Source organism: Labrus mixtus, chromosome 21 (genome assembly GCF_963584025.1).
Source record: "Labrus mixtus chromosome 21, fLabMix1.1, whole genome shotgun sequence".
NCBI classification, from domain to species: domain Eukaryota; kingdom Metazoa; phylum Chordata; class Actinopteri; order Labriformes; family Labridae; genus Labrus; species Labrus mixtus.
Genome location: NC_083632.1, coordinates 5043098 through 5071030, shown reverse-complemented (window position 1 = coordinate 5071030; position 27933 = coordinate 5043098). Strand labels below are relative to the sequence as shown.

General features: G+C 43.3%; 2 protein-coding genes across 2 annotated transcripts in view; both read right to left on the bottom strand.

Annotated features, from left to right (window-relative positions):
- Positions 1-2870: 2870 nt before the first annotated feature.
- Positions 2871-22088, bottom strand: hs3st3b1b (heparan sulfate (glucosamine) 3-O-sulfotransferase 3B1b). The gene is made up of 2 exons (XM_061027809.1): positions 21240-22088; positions 2871-4678 (listed from the first exon to the last, which is right to left on the bottom strand). The coding sequence occupies exons 1-2, from the start codon at positions 21824-21826 to the stop codon at positions 4060-4062; spliced, it is 1206 nt and encodes a 401-aa protein (XP_060883792.1). The 5' UTR covers positions 21827-22088; the 3' UTR covers positions 2871-4059.
- A 3819-nt stretch (positions 22089-25907) lies between these two features.
- LOC132955120 (protoheme IX farnesyltransferase, mitochondrial) overlaps positions 25908-27933 on the bottom strand; it is a 35121-nt gene continuing 33095 nt past the window's right edge. The window contains exon 7 of the mRNA XM_061027808.1: positions 25908-27708. Within this exon, the coding sequence (XP_060883791.1) occupies positions 27278-27708 (431 nt within the window). The 3' untranslated portion in view covers positions 25908-27277. The remainder of the gene's footprint in view (positions 27709-27933) is intronic.

The window sequence follows — 27933 nt, the reverse complement described above, 5'->3', positions numbered from 1 at the left end:
ACGTCCCTGGTTTCTTGGCAGGGTGAACCCTTACACTGGTACCAAGCTGCTTCATCACTGACAGAAAAACGCTGACTTCCAGCTTGAGTCTGCCACATCTGAAAAAGGAAAAGGTAAAGAAACTTTCTGAATCTAAGCAAATGCAGCAGCAGGGTGTCAAGTGTTTGTTGCTGGCTAGCTTAATGAAATACTACATTAGCTAGCTGCAGGCAACAGAGCAGCCCTGATGAGGCATCAGTCACTTCAGAGGGCCGGTTAATTCAAATCTGGGCCTATGTGGAAACTTTTGGTGTCATTTAGCCAGATTGAGGGTTTATTCAGAGGTTTCTTCCTCAAACACATCAAAAACAGATTGAATTTAGCTTTGTATTGAATATCTGTTAGCACAAGTTAGCAAACACAACCTTAGTTCAGCAGGGCAACTGTCCCTGTTTTCTTGGCAGGGTAAACCCTTATCGAAATGTTTGCTGGTACCAAGCTGCTACATCATTGACAGAAAAACGCTGACTTCCAGCTTGAGTTGGACACGTTTGATGAACAAATGTCAAGAAACTCTGAATCCAAGCAACTACAGCATCAGGGTATCGTGTTTATTTCCTTAAAATTGTCCTCTGCAGTAAGACAATACAACTGGTCAGGGCTAGCTTGTTAATGAAATACTACATTAGCTAGTTGAAGGCAGCAAAGCAGCCCATCTGTCTTGACTGTCAGGCATCAGTCACTTCACAACTGGGCCTACAGTTCGGTGTCATGTGGAAACTTTTGATGTCATTTAGCCAGACTGAGGTTTATTCCTCCATCTCATACAAGTGGTGCTCAAAGCATAGTTAATTCCCAATTAAAAAATTGAACAGCATTGAAGAGAGCTTCAGAAACAGCATGTACCTGTTGCTTTTAATAAACCATGTGGCAGAGAATAAACCGACTGGAAATGGAAGTTACTAGTTATTTCCTAAGCCTATGTATCTGTTCATGTACCTTTTTAGTTACCAGAAGAGTCCTATTGTAATTTAATCTTTTTTCTAGGGAGATCTGGCTAAATATTTACTATATACATTTAAAATGGAATTTACAAACAGAAAAAGTCTACCAAAGGCAAAATTAATTTAATATGCTTAATTAAACCTCAAAAGGGACTTGGTAAAAAAACACCAATGTCCTATACATTCAGAAAATATCCCATTCACCTTTATTTATTAGGGTGAGAAAAATATATAAATGTAAACACACGATTACTTAGATATATAAAAGAAGTTATGTAGGAAAATAGATTGACAGTTTATGTTCTGGTTCTTTTAAGGCTCATTGTGTCAAAGCATTTATGATTTATTTTTGTGCATAAAATCAAACCTTAAGGTAATTTCTCAATATGCGTTCATGTCTGTACTTGTGTTCTTGCATACCCGTGAAACTTCATCTTTAGCGGTCGAGTCCCAAACAGTCAGCTGCAACATGTGAGCTTGCAAGAAGGTCTTCCAAGAACAACTCCTAAGAACGGACTCTTTGCATTCTTGACATTAAGAAACGGCCTGAAAAATAAGGCTCATTAAGAACAAAAAGGAAATAAAAGTACAAAGCACAAAAAGGTTTTGGTAAAATATATACTTTTTTATTTATTTCTTCATACAAAGAAATCTTATGAATGTTCAGTATTTAATCATCTAGAAACATCTGTTCCATTTTTGCATTGTGTAAAATTAACTCCTTTGATGTACATACCACAAAATACTTGATTTACATTTCTTTTCTCATCTTTGTACATACAGATTTGCTAGTCTAAATACATATTATATGTGGGTAAGACAAACGTTTCTTAACATTTTTTTAGATCTCGAAACTGGTTGAATAAAACTCAACCATAACCGATGTGGCAGCACGAGGTTAACCCATGGGTGCCTGTTGTTTATTTCAGATTTCCCTTCAGTGACGTGATGCAGTTTCTCCATCAGTTACGGGGAAAATAACAGACTTTCCTTCCAGGGTGTGACACCTAGCTACGAGAGGTCACCATAAATGCTTTGTTAAAATCACACATTGCACTAATGAGAGGAGGGGGGATGAAGGCTTTCTCCACTTCGTCGCATAGGCCCCAAACGTAAAGGATAGCATTGAAACAGAATGCAGTGCAACAAGCCTCCATCTCCCCTGCTATCAACCATTGGTTTGAGGTTAAACCAGGCAGCTGGTTTGAACTGAACAGTTGAATTAGAGTGATTATCTGCTAAAAAGACAAAAAGCAGGCTAACTGTGTTGGATTGGAAAGTTAAAGAGGCACAACATTTTCTTTACTTCAAAAGAAAGCAGGGACAATCGAATTTAACTTTGAACTGTGACAATCGGATCTCTTTAAAAAAAAAAAAGGATTTGAGGGGCTTTAGTTGTGAGGATCGGTTGTCTACATTCATTCTGAAGCCCTCCTCTGGATGCTAATTATCCCTCCATATTATCCCTGCGTTTTAGTTAACGGCCACCCAATTGAGCATGCATAGCAAAGCGTAGCACGGCATAGCACGGACGCCTTCCTGTGCCCTTATTGCAGCGCGCCACCCGCTGCAGAGACACGGGGCAGCACGTCAAAGAATCATAGCCACGCATTTTCTCTCTCTTGCATATCAAGAATTCAAGTAGAAAGACGAAAAAAAAAAAACAAAGAAGCAATGCGAGGGGAGAAAGGGCTGAGATAGAGATTCAAGCTGTGTGAAACATGATAGCAACCCAAAGGTTTTTTTTTTTTTTCTTTTTTTGGCAATAAGGAGAGAGTTGAGATCTGCTGTGGAGAGATGAGATGTGTGAGGATGATGAGAGCGAATAAGGCATAAAGTATATCAGCCATGGAAGATGGCACATGAGGTTTTTGTTCCCCCCCCCCCCCCCCGACGATCACTGGGATGGTTAGACACTAAAACCTCGCCTGAGGCTGATCTTGCTGTGCTGAGAGTTGCTTCACAAAAAACCTTTCCTGTCCCTTTCATGTCTTTAGTCTAGGATCTAAGACGTGGTATCTGTTTGAAGAGGAGCGATTTCAACGAGGCGACGTCTTGGCTCTGTTTTCTGTCATCTTTTCGATCTTTATCCTCCGACAGATATCTCTGTGCGACCTCATGCAAAGATTTTCCATTTTACCGTGAAAACAAGTCACCCCCCCTGCTCTCCTCAACAAATCAAATGCCTCTCAAGGAAATTTGATTGAGACTTTGTGTGACCTTTGAACCAAGCAGATAGGGCAGGAGCCTGGCTCTCAGCCAACAACCGCTACTAATGGGGAGTAAGAGAGCGGAGGCTCGATCGATCTGCCCGCTACCTTTACCCGATTAGCATAATGTTAACATGGGCTCTTATGCAGTCCAAGATGGGATTTACCGTTTGATGGATGGGCCATTCATTAGAGCAGGCAGCAGGAGCACTGAGAATGAAAGGGCAGCTGTATACTTTAAGCATGAGTGACACAATGAGGATCAATTAGGCCTATTGATCAAGCTGTTATTGAGTGGAAAGGGACGTACGATCTGTAGCTCAGGCCAATGCAAGTGTAGGAAAATTGGATTGTAGAAAACTTAACCGGAAAATTTGTGTTGTAGTGAAACGCAGACTCAGAATGACAAGGATTGGTAAGGACGATGATGCATATATAATGAGGATGTTCATGACAAGGTTATCTCCACTTCTCTGTGAGCACTCTGTACCCGTAATTTGGTGCTTTTTTTTTTTTTTACACTTTCCACCCTTAATTCTACTCTATTCGTCGCTGATTATTCGCATAACCAAGCACCGATAAATCCACTGAGTTTACAGGACCATGAGGGAGAAGCGAGAGAGTTCATAATAAAAATGAGGAATGTTAAAAAAAACAACATGTGGGGTTGATGTTATGTACAAATATGGTTAGGCAGCTTAGTGAATTAATTGCTTAGAAATAAAAATAAATTATTATAAAATAGATTTCTGTACATTTTACATATATATAGCAATATCTCAACATCTTGCCATTAAATCACAGAAGACAAAAAATAACTTCTCAACAAATTAACAAAACAAAAAAAAGTCTTTTGTCACTTCACATCAATCCCAACCAAAGTTATGTCCTGTCATCTGGTAGAACTTCATGTTGAAGGGCCGGTAGAAGTCCCGTAGCCTCTGGACCACCTCAGGATCAATGTTCGGGTGGGTCCGCCCTTTGGTTTTGCCCAGGCAGTGAGGCTTGCTGCTGCCCTCGGCCTTCTTGAGGCACGGGAAACCCTTGGTCTGGTTGAAGTAAAAGTGTTTGTCCGTGATGATCCTCTTGAGCCCCAGGAAGTCCTGCACGCGGCCCAGCTCTCCGGCCGGGTCGCTGATCAGACGCTCGCCGCTCACGAACAGGATCTGGTCCATGGGGAAGTACTGCAGCCAGTTGTCCAGGTGCTTGGCGTAGATGCCGATCTGGATGGCGCTCCACGAGGTGTCGATGAGCCCTGTAGTCCTGTTTTTGAAGGTAAGGCTCTCAAAAGAGGGAATGTCAGGCTTCTTGGACAGAGTCTGTGTGTAGTCTGAGATAGCCCTGGTGACCGGGTCCCTCACGACCACGATCAGCTTAGTGTCCCGGGACATGGCGGAGATCCTGGCTGGAGCCTCCCTGGTCACAAAGTAGCTGGGGGTTTTCTCCATGGTGATCTGCCCCTCCAGAGTCTTGGGCATTAGATCCCTGCAGAAGAAGAAAAAAATGAGGAGGTTAGAAAGAGGGTAAGGTGGAGAAAGTCTTGCATAATGTAATCAAGTTGATGGAGTGTACAGTGCTCTGTAATCAATGACTCACTGAGCCTGTTTAGCTTTATTATAGGGCTCTGAAAGCCTATTAGTGCAGGCAGCTCTCCAACATCAACATGCTCACTCACTCATCAGATATCTCACTCCTGACAGAAAACAGAAATCCCTTTTTATTTACAACCTAATCAAACAAAGGGAAACATTTACAGAAATTTCTTACCATGACGGACCCTGACTTATCCATATTAGGGATTACGTTAAGAATTCCCCACCTCTGCTCAGACTCCTGAATACTACACTGTTCAAATCCAGCTTGGCAGCTCTGTAACCTCCTCCAGCCATAAAGCCCATTCATCCATCTATCATTTCTTTTTAAACTTGGCTCAGTACATCTGTGAATTCCATAATCTGATGCCTTTTCTACATATATGCTCATCTTTTTTCAGTCCTCACATCTGGATCCAAGAATCCAAACTGGTTCTACCTAATCAAAATTCAGCCTCTGCACTACTGAATAAATAAAAACTATGTCTGCTATGCTGAATCAGGCATCGCCATGCCGCCATGCCCCGCCCCCAATCCAGCCCACATAAATAAAAAATAAAAAAGCTTCATCGCTGAAAGAAGATGAGGCTTGTTTCAGAAAGGGAATCTGTTTTTTGACAAGAGTGGGTTTGGTTTTGGTTGAGGGCTGTCTGTTGAGCTCTACACAGATATGTTACATGCAAACATATAATCAAGAGGTACTTGAGAACAACTGGGTTTTAAAGGGAAAGTGAACGCACTCGGCTCTCAGCATTAGGTTTCAGAGTTGGTGGCCAGCCGCAGAGTCTAGATTATGGTGGAGGCGATAAGAGTGGTTTGACTCACATTGGGGCATTGGATCACCTTTCACAGTCCCAAAAATATAAAATAAGTGGATAAAGCATAATGATGTAACAGATTGGTTGACTTGGTTGTACCAATGTAGTAATGTAGCATTTTGGGTCGTTGAGACCTTGTGTCTTTAAAATCAGAAGTTACCATATTTGGAAAGGACCGACTTTGGACGAGACCAAATTTGGACAATTGTAAGTCTCTTTCCTGGTTAATAGGCTAGTCTGGTAGCAACTTATCAATTACATGTGGCCATGTCTTCAAGAACATCCAACTTTATTTAGATTAAAAAAATCAACTCAAACATTTACAGAGAGTGCAGATTGAGGACTGGAATCACCAACAGCTCAAACATTACACACAAGTAAATTCCGCTTTGTGACGGAGAGAGTCGACTCAAAAAGACACTCAAGAACCACCAACGCCGATGACCAAAAACAACAAATAAGCAATTAAAATCACCCAACTATTGAAAAAAAACAAAAGACAGGAGAGATAAGAGGACACTGGTCTATCAGGGAGAACACACTCTCACAGATAAGACTCACGTTAGCCTGTTGTATCCTGAACCTTGCCTCTGTTGTTACTACAGGGGCACTGATACACCATTGTGTGGACAGTACTATTGTAGTCCACCCCATTCAAACACTGTGTAATCCTACACCGAGTACTTAAACACTGAGAAAGGTACGAAAAAAAACTACAATGTCAATCCTATTCTGTACAACCAGAAGTCTGTAATACTCAATTCATCCCAAGAGCTTCAGCCATTCCTTTAGATATATTATCTAAAAGCTGAAATCTAGTTCACGTCCATCTACCTCATGGCTAATTCATGTAACATCAGCTCTCCATCTAGGCCCACATTTGTGCGCAAGAAGAAGGGAATGGTGGGGTAGAAGAGAAAATACCCAGGGTAACATCAGGTAACCAATAAAACGCCTCATGGAAATGGTGTTGGCAGATTTGTGTAATCCTAATGCAGTGCCAGTGATCTAATTATGATAATATCTTCCCTGATTGCTGACACATCAGAAGGGTGAACGCAGTCCGGGGCCCGAGCTCATTAATAGAGTGTTGAAAACCAAAACAGATACAGCATGTGGTTTAATGCAAGAGTCTGACTGATCTTTTCAGCAGCAGAAAAACATTTCTGGAGATATAAATGCAAACAACATGCTATCAGCAAACGCACATCAATTTCTTTTGCCACAACTTTAAACTGCAAATACAACAGCTCTTGGATACTTCAAGGAATACATGAACCGAACATGCTTGGGGTAAGACTGCACGCTATTCGTCATTCTCTCCATGCACAATGGCGACAGTGCCTGCAAGCGTTTTTTTGTCATTCCTTGTGCTAACATACAAAAAGAGTCCGGGGCCGACACAGAAGAGGCAAATGGCTTCCCGTCTAATCCGATTTCAAAATGACAATGCGGCGCGGAGATAGGGAGGAGGCCCTGAGTTACAATGTGCATAGTGATAGATTATGCTGATCCAAGCTCGGGGAATCCTTGAGTGTTGGGGGTTGGAGGAGCGTTAAAAAAAAAAAAAAAAAAAAAAAAACAGCGAGATGGTTGGATAGCGAGGGAAAAAAGAAAGTGGTGAGGAATCCTTTAAAAGGCGCCAAATTTGCAAGAAGAGACCCCACCCCCCCCCCCCCCCCCACCCGCCCCTATTAAAAAAAAATCTCCACCTCTGACTTGGCCCACTCTTTCTGCAGAAGAAAAAGAGACAGAAAATGGGAACAGAGGAAGGGAATTTTAGTGGGACAAGTAGCTCTTAGAGAAACAATGCCTATTATGCTCCTTTTTGATTTATGAGGTGCTGCTTTCAAAGATTCCGTCAGCAAACAGGCAATTCTGTGACACCGGGCTCTTCTTTTTTCCTGCTTTTCTTTGAAAGTGAGCCATTGTCCCTGGGCGTGAGGGGTGAGCAGGGCAGTGGTCAGGGCACTGGGGGCGGGGTTGGGGGCAGGGTAGAGAGGGGGGGCAGATAGAGGAGAAGGAGGGGAGGGGGGGGGGGGTGCTTATCAAGGGCTGAGTGGAGCTTCTCAACCTCAAGTAAGAGAGGCCTTTTGGAGGGCTCTTAAGTGGAACGTGTGCCAAAATTGCCCTGCAAACAACCCCCCGTTTCCCTTAGATACCAAGAACTCCAGTGACTTTTGGTTACAGTGATTGAAAAAAAAAAAAAAGCTACTAAGCAACTTGATCGCGGATATCTTAGCGCAAAACTTCTTTGCTTCTGTGTGCAAGTACTCACAGCTTCCCTTTTTCTCTCTCTCTCTCTCTCCGTCTCTGCACCTTTGTCCATTGACATGCCAAAAACAGCAATAAGACACAAAGCAGAAGCCCTTGTCACATGACAGCATCAAACAGGGGGGCCCAGCAGAGTGGCCCTTTGGCCTGTGTCTTAAAGAGCCCTCATCCCGCTGGAGATAAACAGCAGACAGGGAAAAAAAAGGGGTTATTTCTGTCTGATGCTTCTGCCTCCCCTCCTGTCATGTTTGATTTGATGATAACGGGCTGCCACGGTGCCGTCTGTGTCTCAGCGTCCCTCGCAAAATGACTAGTTTGCTAAGAGACAAAAGGGAAAGCGCTATTTGGCATGTGCCTGTCGATTTCTCTGTTCGATACAAATGGTGCTCAATTGTCTCGCATGTCTGGAGGTTGAAAGCATTTGAATCTCAAACTAGGGTTGGTTTATTTGAATACAGACAAATCAGGAGGCATTTTGTATCTACGAGAAGAAGGGAGGGAGGGTGTGGCCTTACTCTTCCGGGCATTAAAAGCTAGAGATGTGTGGGTCTCTTGAGGCTTGAGTGTACAGCTCCCATGGGGAAGTTACAAGGTGCAAAACAAGAGTGTAGACCAAACAAGCAGAGTCTGAAATAATCAAGATAAAGTCAAATAAATCTGTTGCATTTTGGGGAATCAGTTCTTTAATGTGCTGAGTTTTTCTTTACATCAAACCACACCGTACCCCTCACCCCCCCCCCCCCCCCCCCACTAGCATCCTTTCCATTGATCGCCAAGGGTTCCCTCGACCCCTCGACGACCAGGCCTTGAGGTCCGATAGCAAAGTGACACTTCACAAGTGGGAAGAAGGAGAGGGAGGAAATGAGTGAAGTAGTACTGAAAGAGTCCCTTTCTTTTCCGAGAGGCCTCTTAACTGAAACCCTTCACATGAAACCAGTGTGGTGGACGTACAAGCGTTTGCGGGAAACACAAAGAAACATCTTTATTCCTCAATCGGACGATAACGATCTCGACAAGCGCTTGTTCCTTCACAGTTGAACGTGTTCTCAATTTGGGTCTTTTACCATCAGAGACAACAAGCTTGAGTGTTTTTTAGCACACACGCATACAACAAAGTGATGCTTCCCTCGTGCCTTGGAAACCCTATGGAAGGGATGATAGATGGAACATGCAAATTTGGAAGGGCTCGTCGCATGAATTCATGGATGATGCGCTCGTAAATATAGAGTTTTCATCAACAAATAAGTGTTCGTTATCAGTTCCCTCATGTAACTTCCGGCTCCCGGTGGGAAAAGCCTACATGCTATGAAATAAAATTAAAGAGAGCATCATGTTTATCTAACACACTCAATCAGGCTACAACAAGGGAAGCAAGCTTGCACGCCGCCACTGGCCCGCTGAATATTTTCAAAGTAGCACTTACGGAAGCCAGACATTTTGAAATATACTCCAATGTGCCTGGAGTCTGACATTATATTTAACCACAGTGCGTGGCTTTGGCTGTAAATTAAAGAATAGAGCGGATGGTTTATAGCACAGAGAGGGAGACGAGCTCCGGCTGGGCTCCCAGAAGCGTCGTCTGCTTTCTCTGTCAAGCACTTGGAGTGGAGGCCAGGTGTTAGAATGTGGCCACTTAAGAGGTTTCTGACAGTTCATTTCCTGTGCGCGAAGAGTCAGGGATTAGACATTAGATCTTACAGGAGTGTGTTCAGAGAGGTTTTTTTTTTTTTTTTTTTTTATGGCTTGTACGTCTGGTTTTGTCTGGATACTTGTTTTGGCACCAAAAAGTGCCGGTATACATTCGCACCTGTTGTTGAGAAAGTCTCCATTTCTACAACATCCGTCACACCTTCTTGTAACTTCACACCGACAACTCGCCGGGCGTTGAACCCCGAAAGTGATGCTTTCGGCTCCGTCAGCCTGATCAGAGTCATTTGTCAGCGCTCGTCCGAAGGTCTGCGGTTTCAAATTAACAGGCTCCACTGAATAATGGTGTCACTGGAAACTCGGGGAAGGTGGCTGGAGTGGAAGCCCCTCCGAATCATCCGTCTGCTGGAAGTATTAATAATGCAGGCTGGCCTAGTATCACACAGTCAGACCTGGATGGAAGGGGGGGGCCCTGCATGGGATGGTGGGGTCTTTTAGAAAGGGAGCTGAGAGGGCTTTTGCCAATGAAGCCAGTTGATACAAATGGTTCCAAAAACAAGGAATATACAAGCTTTGATAAGAACATTTCTACTAACAAGAAGGAAAAGAAGGGAGGAAACGGTCAATGACTGCGCAACAGGATCGGAGGTGAAAGTTGAATGAAGGAGCTAACATTTTAAGCTTATCCAGAACGACATATCCTTCAGTGCAATTGCGGAAAAACCCGGCAGGAGTCTCACTTTGACACCGACTGCCCCTGTGCTGGACTCTCTAATCTGGTTGATAAATGCAGCTCCCGGACCCTTGACTCCATCAAGAAAGTTGCGCCGTGTCAGAGCAGCCTGGGAATCCACTGACCCTCCACGTCAACAAAGCAGTTAACCCACACGAAGGCAACCCCGTCCATCCATCATTTTATTTTATTTTTTCCCCCAACCGGAATCAGGGAGTCAAAGCTTTTCCAGAGTGTTGCATTTTTATCTCAGAGTCTACTACTACTACAGTGCGAGTGTGTGTTTAAAAAAAAAAAAAGAGCGTGTAGGAGAAGGGAGAGTGAATGACGGCGAGAATGCGAGTCCGAATAGATGGAGAAAGGGGGAGTCAGGGTTGCGGTCAGAGACCATCTAAACTGGTTTTGGGCTCGTACCCAGCCTGGTTTTGGAGGCAACATCAGACGGTAGTGGAGTAGAATAAATAAATAGAGACCTAACCACCGCATATAATGTCATGGACTACATGTCAGACACCCCAACAGCATGTTACCACAGCTTCACATACTCCCCCCCCCCCCCCCGTCATGTCTTCAAAATACTTAACTGAGGCCGAGACATACTTCTCTCTTACCATTGTGGTCACATTGTGATGGGCAGCATCGCACAGGCGTGACAAGCACAAATTATTCAATTCAATAAGTAACTATCATTTTTCCCCAACTCGGAAAATCTGTTTTTAAGTATTTCTGTTGCTACTTGGCACCTTCGGAAAACAACGCAGGAATGTGCGGTGCCATGAGGGCCCTGGATGGAACCACATCGGCCTGTGGCCATAGGCGGCTGCCTGGAATTACCGAGTGTTAATAACCCTGCAGTGAAGCGAGGGAGCCCACCATGTGGTATAAATAAAACAGAGGAGTTGGTGAAAGGGATGGCGGAGGCTGGAAAAGAAGAAATACCTCCTCCCCTCGACTTCTTCCCCCCCCCCCCCCCCTCATGAATGTGCAACAGCTTACAGAAGTGTCTTTTTCTTTTCTTCCTGCTTGCAAGAATTCCGCCCCCGCCAAAAAAAAAAAAAAAAAAAAAAAAAGCGTAATTTTCCCGGCATTAAAGGAGGTGAAAGATGTCTTTGTTTTGGTTACACTGAACACAACGTCTTACCACTTTGTTTGACATGCGATACAAGATGAGCCACCTGAAACCGCCGCAACAATCGAGGCCACCCCATTGTGTGTTCCTCAGCGGGCCAAACACTCGACAAACTCTCACACAAAAAAAAAAAGAACTCCAGCGAAATCCGCCATTGGAGATATAACCCCAGGAATTTGTTTAGCGCTAGTAATCCCCTTTAATCAGCGTGTTTGTGTTTGGTGTTTGGTGTTTGCCGAAGGTGTTAGAGCGATGCTAGGCACACATTCCACTGCTGCATCGGGAACCAGGGTGCGACTGACTGACGGCTCTGTCGGAATAAACAGATGAACCGTGGAAAGTATAAAAAAAAAACAAAAAAAAACAACAAGAGGGCGAACAACAATGAAGGGCTGCAGGTGGAGACATGGCTTGAGTGTGTGTGTGTGTGTGTGTTTGCATTTCTTTTTTGTGGCAGTGCAGGCAGAATCAGCCATTCTGACTGATTTCCTGACACTTGACATGCACCAAGAGGCACATGACTCCTTGATCTAGCTACAGCAAAGATGAATAAAAGATGAAACAGACTCCAGAAGAACATAGATGCCACCGCCCCCACTCCCTAGACGCACACACAGTCGCACACTAACACACACACACACACACACACAGACTGAGCGAGCTAGCTACTTTGCATCCTGTTTGAATTGGCTGTCAAGCGTAACAGCCTGCACACCTTTTTTGAAGACAGGTGAACTACAAAGTGTGTGAGAGAGAAAGAGGGGATTTCCTCTCTACTGTATGTCACTCAGTGAGCACAAAACCATCTTCCTGTGTGTGTGGAGACTATTATTTCACTTCCATTAATCACACTGCAGCTGTTGGCGCAGGTTAATGGTTTACAAATTCCTGAAGGCAGCCCGCCTCGCGAGCTAACCTATAATTAGCCAAATTGAGTGAGGATAGCGCCAGTCATGACAATTAACCTGGAGATGGAAAGAGTGGCAGCTGAGATCCTCAGGCAAATCCTCGGGTTTTCTGCCGAGACGTTGTCTGGCACAACATCCCGGCGCACCTCGAAGACAATATAATGATTGTTAGAGACAGTTTTAACCATTTTCTGATACGAGGTTGTGCCAAAAGGCAGACATGGGAGGTAGAAGTTCAGGCTAAGGTTTTTGTGGTTTCGCGGATCACGATGACAAATGTTTTCACCCCTCCGCTGTATCTCTATCAGCAAGCCTCTCGGTTAGAAGTGAAACAGGATCTGCTCTAACTCTGTGCCAGCTATTTTTGTAAAAAAAAAAAAAAAAAAAGGAGCGCAGGCTCAAAAAGAATGACATTTGAGAAAAGCTAGCTTAATGCTATATGTCAGCCCTTGGCTTGCAGACGATGTATGTTTTCATAAATCCTTTCAACAGCTAAATTAAGTGTTTCTCCTCGACAGTGAAACATCCAGAGGTGGAACGTTCTCACAAACCTCTGCCAAAATTGTACTATCCTCCAGGATTGTTGTTATTGAATTATTAAAAGAATTTTTCAGCCTGATTTTGGAATTATTTCAAAATAAAAGCACAAATCACAGAGTTTCTCCACATTCCTTCTGTATTTCTTTACTTCACCTGGTTGGTCTCTTTGACACCAGATTATTCTCTAAGAATAACGAGATGTGGCCAAAGAAAAGTATCGACAAAGTAAAGAAACAATTAAAGTTATGTGGGGGGGGAAAAAAACTGGAAACACAGAGACAACCTGCCTCCAACAGATTCTACAGTTCATTTTTTTAAATGTTCAAAATAACAAGTTCATAACATTTAGAATAATCAAGTAAAAATGTTACCAAGTTCAAACAGTAAGAATACAATGTGTAAAGTTCAGGGTTCAAATATACTAAGAAAAACTTTCAGAGTAAGTCTGTGATCATGGTAACTGGTGAAAATCATTTAGGATAACCAAAGTTAAATGTTTTGGGTAAGTCAAATCGTCGTGGGTAACTAAGTTAAAATGTTGATGGTAGCTTTGTATACCTGTTGAGGGGTGGTTATAGTTAAAAAAAAACTTTGAAAGTTAATACATAACTATGTTTAGGGTAACTAAATAAAGATATTCAATACAAGTGGAAAAGTTCAGAGCGATAATTCAGGTCATAAAGCAAAACGTTTCTAAGTAACAAGGTTAAGATTTTCAGGGTTTTGTAGTTTCTAAAAATCATGACACTTGTTTCCTAGAAGTGCGAGGTTAATGATCACGTTACCTCACTGGTTCCTAACTCCATGACCTATTTTTTTTTTTTTTTTGGATGTGTTTCCAAGTGTTCACAGTCACAGAAACTCATCAGATGTAGAGTGATGCGTTTCTTTTTCTGCTTCCAAAAAGACACGCAGCACAGTTTTCCAGGACTGCCTTCTGATTCTGATCAGTTAAAACAAGCGAGAGAGAGAGAGAGAGAGAGAGAGAAAGAAAAAAAAAAAAAAAAAAAACTACTCGTGGTGGAAAATAATTGGACGTGAGCTGAGTTTGGCCAGGTTGTCTTGGAGTTGAAGCTGAAAGTGTTCTTACAGGTTCTTAGGAGAGAGGCAGCCCCGGCGGCTCTGGGAGTTCATCTAAATGGAGAGAGTGACGAGTGTCGAGCAAGCCACGGTGCACAGAGACAACTCAGGGCTTCTAATGAGGCTCTGCTCTTTTTACTGCCAGGCTAATGGAAACCTCAGGAGACCTCAGCTACACTCTCTCTCTCTCTTTTCTTCTGTGTGTGTCCTTTTTTTTTTTCTTTCCCAGAGGCATGGCACACTCTCCAGCACCTTAATGGCTACCTCTGGGACTTAATACCTGGGACACATGAAGCCTTGCAGGTCATCACTTTCTCCTCTTCTTCCACCTTCTCCTCGACTACATTTCCCTTTCTTTGTGAAGCAGCAACGACTTCCCCCGACTAACTTCCCTTTAACTGGGATAATTAACAAAACCATATTAAGGGTGTTTGTTTCTTCAGCCTCCGGGGGGAACCTTAATAATGTGCTAAAGAGTGTTTATTTAGCAGCGGTGAATGACCGTTAAACTCCGGAGGGAGGACGCCCCGGCTCTGTTCTGACTATACATCCAAATTATCACCTTGTTAAAAAAGAGGCAAATTCACACGCAGCACAGAGGGAGAGTTTGTGCACCAGTTCCTTCCCCTGAATCCACTTCATTAAGACTTCTTTATTAGGATTGCGTAGGCCATATAGGAAGGCAAAAGGCACACTGCAGCATGTGTCACAAGATTGTGTGAGTGAATGAGTCCAAACAATAGTCCACACCTTTTTTTTTTCCTCTCTCTTTCTGTTTGCATCAGCTGTGCGAGTGTTCGAAAGCAAGTTCCTGTCAGGCTTTTATCCTCTGCTCCAGCAGGAGGTTCCTGTCTGCGGCGGCCATATTGTCTTCACCAGCGTGGGTAGAGCTCAGTGGACACCATGAGGAGGTAAAAAAAAGGGAAGGGGGGGAAGAAAGCTGCCACTCCCCCTCTCCACAGGTCTCCCCTTTCACAATTAACCGCTTGTAATTTGGGGGTCAAAGCGGCCTTTTCTCTGTCTCTCCACCCCCCCCCCCCCCCCCCCCCCTCTGGTCACTCTCTATTTTAGATGAACCGTGCAGGCTTAAGCAGTGGAGAGAGAGAGTTTTTTTACACGCTGACCAGAGGCTTCTCGTGGTCAGCGAGGCCTGCAAGCGAGCCCCGCCCAAGATCGGACAAAAAAACCGAGCACGACATGTGACACTATTCTTACACGCCCGGCCCGGCAGTGAAAGTGCACAGCTGGAGGATGGAGGGAAAAGCAGGGGTTTCAAGAGGGGAGTGAACAGAGAGGGGGGGGGGGGGGGGGGGTGGATGGGGGGGGGAACAGGGGGGGAACAGGGGGTACCACTGGCAAATGATCCACTCATTTGGGAAGTCAAAAGTGAAAGTTTAGCCAACACAGAGGCACGGTTTCAAAACTCTTGGCCTCTGCGGCTGAGGATTTGAGCGGAGGAGGATGTGAACCTGCTGTCAGCTGGACGGTTTGGCTGGCCCGGGGGGGCGCTCGATCCCCGGAGGAGCCGCGGAGTTCCAGGAATTAGGGGGGGAAAAAGACCGGAGCGCCAAAGTATCTAATCATCTGATTTCATCTGTGTCCTCGCTGGAACTGTGACTGGGTTAGAGCCACTTAAAGATTCAGCGCTTATTGATCCTGTCAGATGCAGAGTCTTGAAATCAAAAACCAAAAAAATCTGAGTCATTTATATAAAAATCAGTCGGCTTTTAAAAACTGAAGTCATGCTATTGTTTTGTGCAAAGGAGCGGCTGTAAAAAAAAATCCCCCGTGGGGCTTGTAGCGTCCAGCAGCTTTCTGTAGCCCTGCAGATGGTCAGCACACACACTCCTGTCAGCGAGCAGACGTGGGTCTGACCCCAGTCAAAGACCCTTTACCCAGCTCTGCACATTACCTCCAATCAGGCCTGACCAATCAATACCGGAGAAAGTCCCAGAGGAGCCGGAGAGGGGGGGGGGCTGCAGCGACATCAGAGTGTGAGTGTTTCATTCTTTTGTGACTGCAGATAAAAAAATTAAAACTATTTGTGGCGTCACAGCTGAGCCGGACTCTCTTTCTTCTTTATCTGACACAACACCCTCAGTGTGTGCAAACATCAGCACGCTGTGTTTTTTGGTTGCCTTTGACTGCAGCTTCTATAGAACCAGGTGGCTCCTTTTTTTTTTTTTGTAGCCGCACAGAGGAAGAGGAAGAAGGGCGAGGTCAGTGGACGGGTCACCTACGTGGAAAATAGGAGCAACCCCTGCAGCGAGCAGATAAAGGGGACGTGCACCCATCCAGAACTTGTCCCCGACGCGGCGAGAGGCTGCAGCCTGGCTCCGCGGGGGGGGGGGGGGGCAGACTGTTCTTATAGTGGAACATGGATTTTTTTTTTTTTAAAGGGAGCCCCCTTTTTTTCAACAAAGCTCCACTTGTCCTTCTTGTGTGTTTGTGTGTGTGTGTGTGTGTGTGTGTGTCTTTACTGACGCCTGTTCACCTCCACGGCGTTTCATCACGGCCTCCATACAAAAGGTTGACCGTAGAGACACATCCTGCCCAGACACGGCGCCGATTCAATCCCAGCAGTCTCTCTCTCTCTCTCTCTCTCTACGCCGACTGAAGCCTAACCTTTGATCGCAGACCACATCACATACGGACTGATGATTATATAGGTCGGTATGTTGCTGCCTTTAACTTGTACAGTTCATTATTAGAACAGTCAAAACAAAAAAAGAAAAAAAAAAAAAGAAAATTGGGAGACGAAGAAACTGTGAAAATGTCCAATCATCAAATATCTGGAGACAATATGACAAACAAAGTGTAACACAAGCAGCCCATATGTCTGTAAAAAGTTTAGCTCGCCTTCTGTAACATGTTTTTCAGCTCCTCGTTTTAATGCTAAAGTCGCTCCGAGGGAGGAGCAGCAGCAGCAGCAGCGTCGACGCTGCCGGGGCCCTGACAGCGAGCACAGAGCGGAGCCCGCGACACGACAGCAAAACCACACAACAGTAATTACATATCAAAGCCCCTTCATAGCCAATAGCACTAAATGGAATATGAACAGAGCGACGCGCACCGCAGACTGACAGCACGGGACGGAGGCTGCAGTCAACAAGAGTTAGGAGTAAATAAAACACCTCTCGCTTATGAAGTCTGCACCCAGGGGTGGAGAACTTTAAACTAACTGCATGACTCACAGAGACGTGACGTCATCACTCAGACAAACTGCATTATGGAGAAATGACAATTTTAGGTATTTTAATGTGAAGACAGGAGGACAGTGTGGACTCAGAGTTTGTTAGAGGTGATCTTTGGAGAAGGGTTAACGTATTTAAAAAATCATAGAAAAACTCCACTGAACTGCTACTCTCATTTCAGCATGAGGCCTTCAACATGAAGTCTAAAAGTCTTAAATCACACACTTAACTTTGAAACTACACTTAAGGGACTCACTTTTTAAATCTTCAAAAATGGTCAAAATCACCGCCAGATTCTTTAAAAGCTTTCATTCCTTGTTTCAGAACTCCTTAACTTTAGATTTTGTAGTTTGTACACTCGGTCTAAACTGTCTTCTGTTTGTTTGTTTAACTGATTTTTCTTGTCTTTTATTCCATCTTTAAAAATTGCAAAAGTCATAGTGCTGAAAGTGACTTGTCGTTTTTTGTGTGTGGACTATACTTGATTTTTTTTTTGTTGATTCACCACTTTATCACCTTGTTTGAAAACTCTTCTTTCTGCCCTTTATACCTTTTCTCTCCCCCCTCGCTCAAAGTCACTTTAATACTTTTGAAACATGTTTAAAAAATGTGCCTGTTACAAAATCTCTAATGGCACAAATACCGGATAAGTTCATTTGTTTTTTGGCTAAAACGATTTTTTTTTAAATGCTCACACTGCTGTCCCTGACCTCTGACAGATACTGCATATGAGCTTTTAACCCTTTCAGGGCTTAACTCATCGATTTTAAACGTTTCATAGAATCATTAACTCAGAAACTGTCTGATAGTCGACTTTCACCACACAGGTGCAAACACAAAACGAGAAATAATGAACCCGTGTTCCTGTTCGCACCGTCCCACTGAGCCCTGACTCTCTTTTTATGTGTGTGTGTGTGTGTGTGTGTGTGTGTGTGTGTGTGTGTGTTCCTCGGGGCCGGTTCATGCATGACCTCACTGGGAAAATGTGTACCTCCTGATACAAGGACCCCTCGGTCAAAAGCATGAATCATGTGTTTGTCGTTGGCAACAAATAAAAAACTGTCAAAGTACATCAGAAATCCACAATAAGACTTGTTATCGCCACTGCCATTCAATCTGAAACTTTCTCTCCCCACCCCCCCCCTCAACACCCCCCACCCCACCCCCTCATAAAAGTCCTTTTCTGCTCGCTCTATGGGCACATTTACTTGGTGGAATTCCGCCTCTAAATGTGAGTCCGTCGAGGGGAAAGATGGTGCAAGCTCGTTACAAAAGTGGATGGCAAAGAGAGAGAGAGAGAGAGAGAGAGATTGAGCAAATGAACAAACATGAGGGGGAATTGCTCAACTTAAAAAAACACACACACACACACACACACACACAGACAGACATGTCTGTAACCGCCTCCGTATACGACCCTCGCTGTGATCAGATCATATTCCCACAGAATAGATTTCAATGCCACGCAATTTTGCCTCCGTCTGGAACATTTCAGCTCTCTCTCTCTCTCTCTCTCTCTCTCCTAATGGGAAACTTTGGAAGATCAGCCATGAATGATGCATGCTTTCTTTTTTCTAAGGTGCATCTTCCTCTCAGGATAAAATAAAAATCATTACTTCTCTTCCACCGCAGGGACCGCTTGCATCAGCTGGTTTCTCCCCCCCACAGAAACAAACATTTTTTTTAAAGAATCATCCATTAAAGAAGTTTTCACGGTTTTAAAATACGTCTCTAAAAGCACTTCCATAAGAGAGAAAAACTCTTGAATGGATTTGACACTCTTCAGATATCCCGTCGCAGCATATAATTCCTCATATCAGAAACATTATCTGGAGCTGCACACCGCTGAAGTGAGTGGGAAATGAAATCAAAGCTCCACAATTGTTTCTTTTTTTAGTCGTCATGTATGCGTGTGTGTGTGTGTGTGTGTGTGTGTGTGTGTGTGAGAGAGGGTGAAGCCCAGCACATGAGGTTATTTCTCTGGCACCAACAGGAAAAGAGTAAAAATGAAAGACAATCTGCTCCCACTCTATCTCAGCAGAAAAACCTTGAGTCATGACTGGAGATGTATTAGATTTCATGGCCTAAGAAGTAGCAGACAGCAACTTTTCCACGACCCCCCCCCCCCCCCCCCCCCCCCATCCAAAGAAGTTAGTTAAATAACAGCACTCCTCTGAAAAAAAAAAAAAAAAAGAACTGAGTATGGGCCTGAAGATAAATCTGTGTTTCTCTCAGAGCCAACACGGGGGAAAGTTTGCCCAAATGAAGGAGCAGTGTCTTTAATCTGAACACTGCCAACACTTGCCTCCCCCCCAACTCGGCTCTTCTGTTTCCCTCTGCTGAACATTGTTGAGCCTCTCTTCTGCCGGGTTTTGCATATTTAATGAGTAGGAAAAAAAAACTGCACTGAATTTCAAACCCCCTTCTCTTTTTTTTTATTTTATTTAATCATCCGTCAGAAGATGTTTCCCTAATTTCCCCACATTAGACTCAACTTTTTTGGAAACTCGCACAAAACTTCAGCGAGCTAAAAAAAAAAAAAGAACTTTGATATTTGAGAGTTTTATTGGAGGAAAAATCTCCAGAAATGTGAAAACAATTACAGAGAATTGCAGTGGGATTCCAGTCAGTAGTGAAATCAATAAATTGATCGAATCATTCATTTAAAGATATAAACTAACCCCCCCCTTTTTTTTTGTTTGTGGGTCACAATACGATCATTACCAGTCTGATCCAACACTCATATTCATCTGATATAATTATTATTAGGCTTCTCAAACACATTTTAAAATAACACATGGAGGTGTCAAAGACTTAAAGCTTCAGAGCTCCATATGAACACTGTGTGATGTAAATAACAAGTTTGTAAACCTCTAAAGACTTTAAACTGTTTTTGTTGCAGGATTTGTTCTGAGAAGGATCCTCACTTTGTCTTGCAGATGCAGTTTTTTTTTTTTTTTTTTTTTGCAGCGTGGGCAGTAAGGCCCGTGGAGCCCATTGACATGACAATGATCCACACGGGTTAAACCCACTCAGCTCTACAGACACTAATAGCTTTAAACGACAGAAACACTACTTTAATCAGCTCTTTAGATTCTCAACATTTCAGAAAGAGCATGTGTGGAGATTCTCGCACATTTGGATCTTCTTACATTTGGATTTGGCAGATTTGCTGCAAACTTTTGTGGTTTTTTTTGTTTTTTTTGTGTCCACGTCCACTCTTAAACTCTACAACGACGTTGTGTCAAAGTTGAAAACCGTGATTTTTGGGATCACTTTGTCCCACACAGGCGCTCACCACAATCTAACAATGGGTCATTCAGCACAAGTCCAAACAACACCACCAGCAGCTGCTCCACATAACAACAACAACAAAAAAAATCAGAAATCAGTTCTAACAAAAAAAAAAAAAAAAACTGCTGAATTTAAAAATGTTTCAGTCTGCTGATCGTCACCGTGAAGGTGTAATGTTGCTCTGCGTCCAATAGAGATCACTGCACGTCGCAGAAACAGACCAGCCCCTCACTGTGTGTGATCACCGGGAAACAACTCACAGTGTCACAAAGACCCTTCTCTTTTAATTACTAATATATGACTGCAATCAGATCCCTTCAATTAACTAATAAAGGCTCATCAAGGAGGAGTCATCAGCCTGGTGTGTAAACAGACAGAAACACTGAATCACTTGTCACCGCGTTTATTTGAAGGAACAGACTGCGTTTGCAATAATCTCCAAGGTTAGTCAATAATCACTGAAGGGGGGGGGGGTGTTTTTTTTATTTTTTTAATTAGGAAATATTAATTAGCCTTATGTTGAAATTGTTGTTCTCGTGAAGCAGTTTGCAGAGAGTCAGTGGGTTAATCCCACGGTGATAATGCTACTGAATGGACTCAAAGAAATCTATAAATTCTTTAAAATGACAACAAATAAACTCAAACTAATTTAAAATATGTATAATTATCTCAGTGATCGATAAAATCATTCCCCTTCATCTGCAGCTCGTTGCCAACTCTCCAATAAATCTATTTTATTAAGACGCCTTATAATCACTCACGTCTTCACATTTTGTTTTCTCAACACGTTAAATTATCCTCCACATGTGTTAAGCATGAAATAAGTTTTGTATTTACCTGTACCACTCCAGTCCGTTGTCATAGTTTCGGTCGAAGAAGTGCGGCTCCGCTCCCACGGCCCTGATGTCCGGATGAACCCGGAGAAACTCCAGCAGGGCCCGGGTCCCTCCTTTCTTCACCCCGATGATGATCGCCTGCGGCAGCTTCTTGCTCCCGGAGCCGTTGGAGAAGCTGGACATGGCGCTGGGCTCCGGGGCTCTCTGCTGCTGCTGCTCGCCCCGCAGGTCGTCCCGCATCTCCTCCCAGTCCGTGTCCAGCTCGTTATTGAGCAGGTCCCTGGACGCGGCGGTCCTGATGGACGGCTCCTCGTAGTCGCTCTCTATATCCTCCCACGGCTGCGGCTTCGCGAGCAGTCTGGACACCAGGTCCGTCCTGCCGCCCTCTGTCCTCTTACCCAGCCCGGAGCCGGTCTCCTTGCCCCGGTAACCGTCCACCACCAAACTGGGCATGGTGGAGCAGTAGCCCACGCAGGAGTACAGCATGTAAACCCAGATGAAAAACATGATGCTGAGGAGGAGTAGTTTCTTCTTCACGGGGCTGGACCAGGGGGCATACAGGCTGTGACAAACCGGGCTATATTCCATAAGCCTGTCGGTTAAAAATCATCTCCCAGCGGCGCATGTCGCCCAACTCACTCCGGGTGGCACCTCGGCAATCCCCGCAGAATTAAACACATGCTCACCTGACGCGTCAAAATAAATACAAAATGACAAATAAAAACAACAAAAAACTACTCTAAATAAACCCGAGAAGCATCATACATCCAGGAATGAAAAGGCATGGAGGACTTTTCAGTCATATTTGTGGCTTAAAAGTGGAAAATGTGCAGCGCGGTGCAGCTCCGGGCTCATCTCAGGTTTGTTAAAGCAGCCGCTGGAGCAGGAGACCTTATACAGACACACGCGCGGGAGTGACGGCAGCAGCAGCCAATAGCAGCGCGGGGAGTTAATATGGTGATAGAAGCCGACCAATCAGAGGCAGAAAGTGGGCGGTCCCGGCCGTGGGAGCCTCAGTATGCTGAGAGTTTGGAAAACTTTTCTTATGAGGCGTAGAAGCCAATTAACCCGCGTTTCTAGAGTCGCTGTCAAATCGTTCAAACCACTTTAGACGACTTTAACTGATTGTAGCAGTTTTATCCCGAAGTTAAAAACACATTTAAGACCTTTTGTGCCATTTTTTAAATTATGGAATGAATAAATTAATCTTTAAATTTAGTTTATAAGAAGATTTAAAAATACGGATGTGTTAGGAAAAATAATACCCACAATTTTTAACATCCAATTTGAGTCCAGAAAACAGACTTTGTGAATAATACGTTTGTTTGACTTTATGTGTGACACTCCTGGAGTTCACACATTGTTAGTAAAGGTTCTGTTTTCTTGTAAAATGATTGGAAACTAAAACTAAAAAATAATCCCAACTCAAAACGTGTAATTGTGTTAAATATACAAATTAATTAAATAACAATTCATAATTAATTTACCTCCTCCTAAATGCTGAAAGTTACCCTTGGAAAACTTTTAAAATAAAAGTTAATTCATGAATATATTTTTCATAATCATAAATGGCAAATGAACCACAAAAAAAGAGCAACTTTGAATGCGTTTGTATTCATTTTCAAACTTTTTATTCAACATGATGTGACCTGACCTGATTGGATATATTTTAACGTGGTTATAAAGTCACTCTCTGAACTTCTGCAGCAGTTTAATAATTCAACACTAAAGTCTCACAAAGCACATGGCACACGTGAAGGAAACTGTCATTACATATAAAATGATTTCAACAGGTTCAATGTTTTTAAAGACAGAGACACCTCTGCTCCTTTTATTATTATGCTATAATAATAATTAATTAAGTAATACTCTCCACGGGTTTGTTGTGTTATTAATGCCAATGGAGGAAGCCCATATTAGCACAAGAGGCAACTTTATAAACCTAATAATTAGTTCAGCATGCATGTAGCCTATTAATGCCTTTTTTCTTTTTCTTTTAAATAGCCTAATTATTAAAGTTATCCTCTTAATCATGACATATTGAGTCTGAACAAGGTTGAGGCTGTATAAAGTTAACCCTCTAATTGAAACTAAATGGATTCAACTCTCTTTAACTTTTTGTATTTTTGGCTTCAAACAGCCCACACTCACATTTAAAAAAAAAAAAAAAAAATCTCAGAGCACACTAAGAGACATTTAAAACTTCTGTTGTAGAATCTTAACATAAGAAATGTGCACTTTATTTAAACTGAGGAAAAGAAAAATATCTTTAATGAGAGTTGTAGATGAGTCACATCAGTCCTGTAATTTAAATCCCGGGAGCTTCAGCCGCTGCATGAAACAAGACTCACTGACAGGCTGTGTTTTAAAAACGAACAGATAGACTGAATGTGAACACCATGAAGCACACTTAGATGTTTTTTATTTATTTATATAAAGCCTTTGAACATGTAGGCTTCTGCTTTCGCAGTTTTGGCTGCAGTTAACACAGTTTAAAGTGACGCCGAATTACGTCCTGCGTCATTATAAGAACACTGGATGACGACATTATGTGGAAATAAACCGCGACATGAATGAACTGTAAAAATGTGATTTTTTAAAATGAGGTTTGGTTTGAATGGTCTATTTTGTTAATCAGAAAAAATCCCAAGTAGGACGACTTGTTGCATGCGATAAAGTTCGATAGTTTAACTTTCCTAAATATCAAACTTTCACTCTACTATTCCAGTAAGGATACTTTCAGCTTACTCTTCGGCTTCAGTCTAAATATTGCTTTACGATTACACTGCAGCTCTTTGGGTTCTATTTCGCAACGACCAACCTTTTTGAAGAGAGGCCAGAGGTCATCCGTCATCCTGAGATTTCAGAGCTGGGTTTGGAGGAATCGGAGCTCTTGTACTGTATTTCCTCCTGTGAAGTGCGGGCATTAAAAGCTGTGGCTCCGGGGCTGTTCGGGGACCGTCTCCTGTTTACACAATCATATGTTTTACTCTTCACTTTGTTGACTCTGGCGTTAAAACTCAGACTGTGAACCGGCGAATAACACGAGTGATTTAATGACCTCATATTAGCAAAGGGAAAGAGAGAGACCTCAGTGTTTTTAATGCATGGAAGGAAGTTTAATAAAGGAGAAAAGTAAGAAATGTTGGTCATGAATTAGCAAAATAAAAAAAAGTCTTGAATTGTTCTTTAATGTTAGGTGATAAATGGTGCCTTGCAGAGCTTTATGGTCTTAATGCATAATTGACTAAAACACTGAATTATATTCCAACAAGGGACAACAGTTGGAAAATAGTAAAAGCTACTCTGTGCAGTACATAAGTTTAATACTCCTATATTAAATGACACCGTCCCTGTCAAATAAAGTGAATTCAATGTCCATATAAAAGTGATTGAATAAGTTTGTGTCTCACAAAAAAAATAAAATCAAACATTTATTTCTTTAGCTTTACTAAAAAATACTTAAATATGCTGATCTTTATTTTTTCAGAAGTTTAATTATGTGACCAAAGGCTGTTTCCAACTTTACTTTAAAGTCCATTCTTTGAGCGCAGTAAAGGTTTCAAGTTTCCATTTTGCACTTGTGTATATCTCGCCATTCCCGGCTTCCAAAACTAGATGTGATGTCACAAATTTCTGACCGTAGATATGCAACATGATCTTAGATTTAAATTGACTTCATCAGGGTACAATTCTGGAAAATAAGGCTCAAGCATCTAAGTGAATTTGCAAAAATGGAAAACACATTTTAGAGCAGAGAGGGGCCTTTAAAAAAAAAAAAAAGCCACTTTGTCCTAAAACTTTTGAGACACATCTGAATTTCTTTAAGTTCCTGAATAACTTCCATGACATTTTTTAACTGAACTTTCAGCAGCTCAAAGACACCACTCAGCTTCAGGCCGATCACTCACGACTAAGATAAATTTTTAAGCTCAACCATATCCGCATCAGAAGTGATATTTAACAAAAGTGATATTTAACAAAAGTGCAACACTGAAGAACTCTGAAAAATGGAGTGGAAGTTGTACTTTCTGGCTGACAGGACCAGACAGCACCAAAAGCCACCACTGGGTCCCTGCAGGAGCGGATGTCGTAAACCAGGACGGACCGTCACACACTGATCCGTGGAGGTTTTGTATCCGACATTCAATCCAAGCGCAGGTTTGGGTGTACATGTGTGTGTTTTTTCTCCTGACTGTAACAGCTGGCTCCATCGCTCGCCTTTCACCCTCTGATATCCGGTCGGACACTTTACGAGGATGTCGAAGCCTGTTTCAGGTCTCCCGGCCTTGGCTAAATCCCTCACCCCCCCCCCCCCCCTTTTTATGGAGGGAGGATGGCAGCGAGAGGGGGGGGGAAGAGGGGCCGCTTGTTTCTGCGAGTGCGGTGATAGAAATGTAACCAAATACCAAAACTAGGGGTAAAGGGCGGAAGGGGCGCACATGTTGAGTGACAGGTGCAGAGGTGGCCCTGGTGCTTAAAGGCAGCAGATCCACTAAGGCTTTAATTGAAACTTAAATCCAAATATTAGGTGGAGTCTGCACCGCCGCCTAACGAGGCGTGTTGGAGGTGTGTGTGTGGTTCTACCATACGCCGCACAATTGATGACTTTTAAATAGACTTTTAAGGGCAAACATCGGAGGAGTAAATGATGACACAGAAGACAGAATCACAATCATGACGTGTTTTTATTGTTAGGAGAATATTCCCCGCTGTGTTTCTCACAGAGGTTAAGTATCCCCCCTTTGTTTTGGTGCATCACAACCGTGTTGAATTAACCGTGTTGCATTAGATAAATGAGCCATCAGAGCGTTTGCAGAGCAGCACAAATACAATGAGGCATCCGAACTGTCAAGTAACAGGGCTGAGGTCACTTTCAAACCACAGCTGCTCCACAATAAGTTTATATGGGTGTACTATATTCAAACAAACTTTACATCCTTACATAACATTTCCATTAGGGCTGTCGCCTAAAAGTCCATGATTGGAAGAATAAGTGGAGAAGACCCAGAGTACGCTCGCGTTTTGTGTTAGTTCTAAATCGACAGCCTGACAGGCAAAGTTTCATTGTTCACAAACTTTTTTTTTTCACCAGGAGCCAAATTTCCCTCCTAAAAAAAGCTGACCAGTTAATCAAAACTGGTTTAAAAAAAAAAAAAAAAACACTCAATTAAGCAATCAAACATCTTTGATACCTTCAGTCGGCTCAGGACGTCAGGAGGGGCTGTGAGCCGAGCTGCAGCGAGAATGTTTTACGGTTAAGTCTCCCTGCGTGTTTCTCTTTCACGAGGTTTTACAGTAAGCCGATTTATCCAGGTCAGTCCACACATCCCCAAAAAGAAACAAACACTGTAAATGTAACTGATAGAACTACTCAAAGAAGCAGAGTCACATTGAAATCTGTGATTTTTCTGATGCTCTTTGGCAGTGTTTTAGGGGACTGGGGGCTGAGCTGCTGAATCCATTATCAGGTTCAATATCCAACAACGAGAGCCTCACTTGACAGAATATTATGAATGCCTGTCTGACAGCCTTTGCTCATCAATAAACATGAGTCAGGAGAAGATTTGAGAAGACTTAAACTGGAGTTCTGTGTGGCGCTGAACTGGTAACGACCGACTTAATAGGTAGTCAGGTGCAGCCCTAACTTTGATAGTCATATTCTCTTCCTCTGTGTTGCATTTGTACAATACATGGTCTGCAGACAGCGTTTCCTTGTGAGAAATCAGAGGAGCAATTTACACTGTACAAGGTAATTTAACATCAGTCATGTACAACATGGAGAGGGAACAGCTGGACCCTTACATAAATAAATACAGAATATATACAGTGAGTGGTGAAATGATTACAACCTGATGCAATAATTCTGTGTTGTCTGTTAATTTTGATCCGATCATTTCCTGATCTGCACCGAGCACCTCTGGATTCAATTAAACGCAGATTAAATAATGTGTCTGTCACATGTGTCTGCTCTGAGAACATCAAGTGGTTAAAGACCTTCGTTAAATCGAGGGGTCTCTATCTACTGTGTAAGGCTAACTAGCTTTGCAGTGTCATGGCTATAGGAGCTGGAGGTAGAGCTGGATCCTCTGCATCTTTGCGGGGCTTCTTACAAGTGAGCGCCAGCAGCAGCAGCATGGGCAGGTGCCACAGGCTGCAGAAGAACAGCTTTCGGGCGCTGCTGCGGTCTCCCTTGCGGTAGAAGTTGAAGGCCAGGTAGCTGATGTACAGGTTGATGGGGAGGGAGATGACGGGGAAGGTCCAGGTGGTGACGTCCAAGACGGGGGCCAGGGAGGACAGGCCGATCAGACCCACGCTGTGACGCAGGGCCACCCGCTTGCACATGCCCGGGTGGGTGACGGACATCATGCGGTAGCCGCCGCGGGAGTAGTCTTCCCTCAGGTTCCAGCTGAGGGCGTTGAAGTGGGGGAACTGCCAGCTGTACAGTAAAGCACCCAGCAACAAGGCACCTGGAGGAAGGAAGGGGGGAGGGAGAGGATTAATGAAGCGAGTGTGAAGGACTTAAACTAATGTGCTGCGCCTCTAATTCACTCTCAGCAAGCAGAATTAAAGGCCAAGTGCTGGAATCAAAGTTGTGTGAACTTTGGGATTTAAAGTAACATCTTTATCTTTCCATAGTGATCAATGAGTACGTCTATAACTGAAGCTCGACGCTTTAGCTTTACAAGAATTGT

What these genes read in the sequence shown, in the direction of transcription:
- hs3st3b1b (XM_061027809.1), bottom strand. Translation starts at nt 21,826, where the DNA reads ATGGAATATAGCCCGGTTTGTCACAGCCTGTATGCCCCCTGGTCCAGC. An exon ending in AACGGACTGGAGTGGTACAG is followed by an intron (nt 4,679 to 21,239) that starts GTAAATACAAAA and finishes CTTCTTCTGCAG; the next exon opens with GGATCTAATGCCCAAGACTC.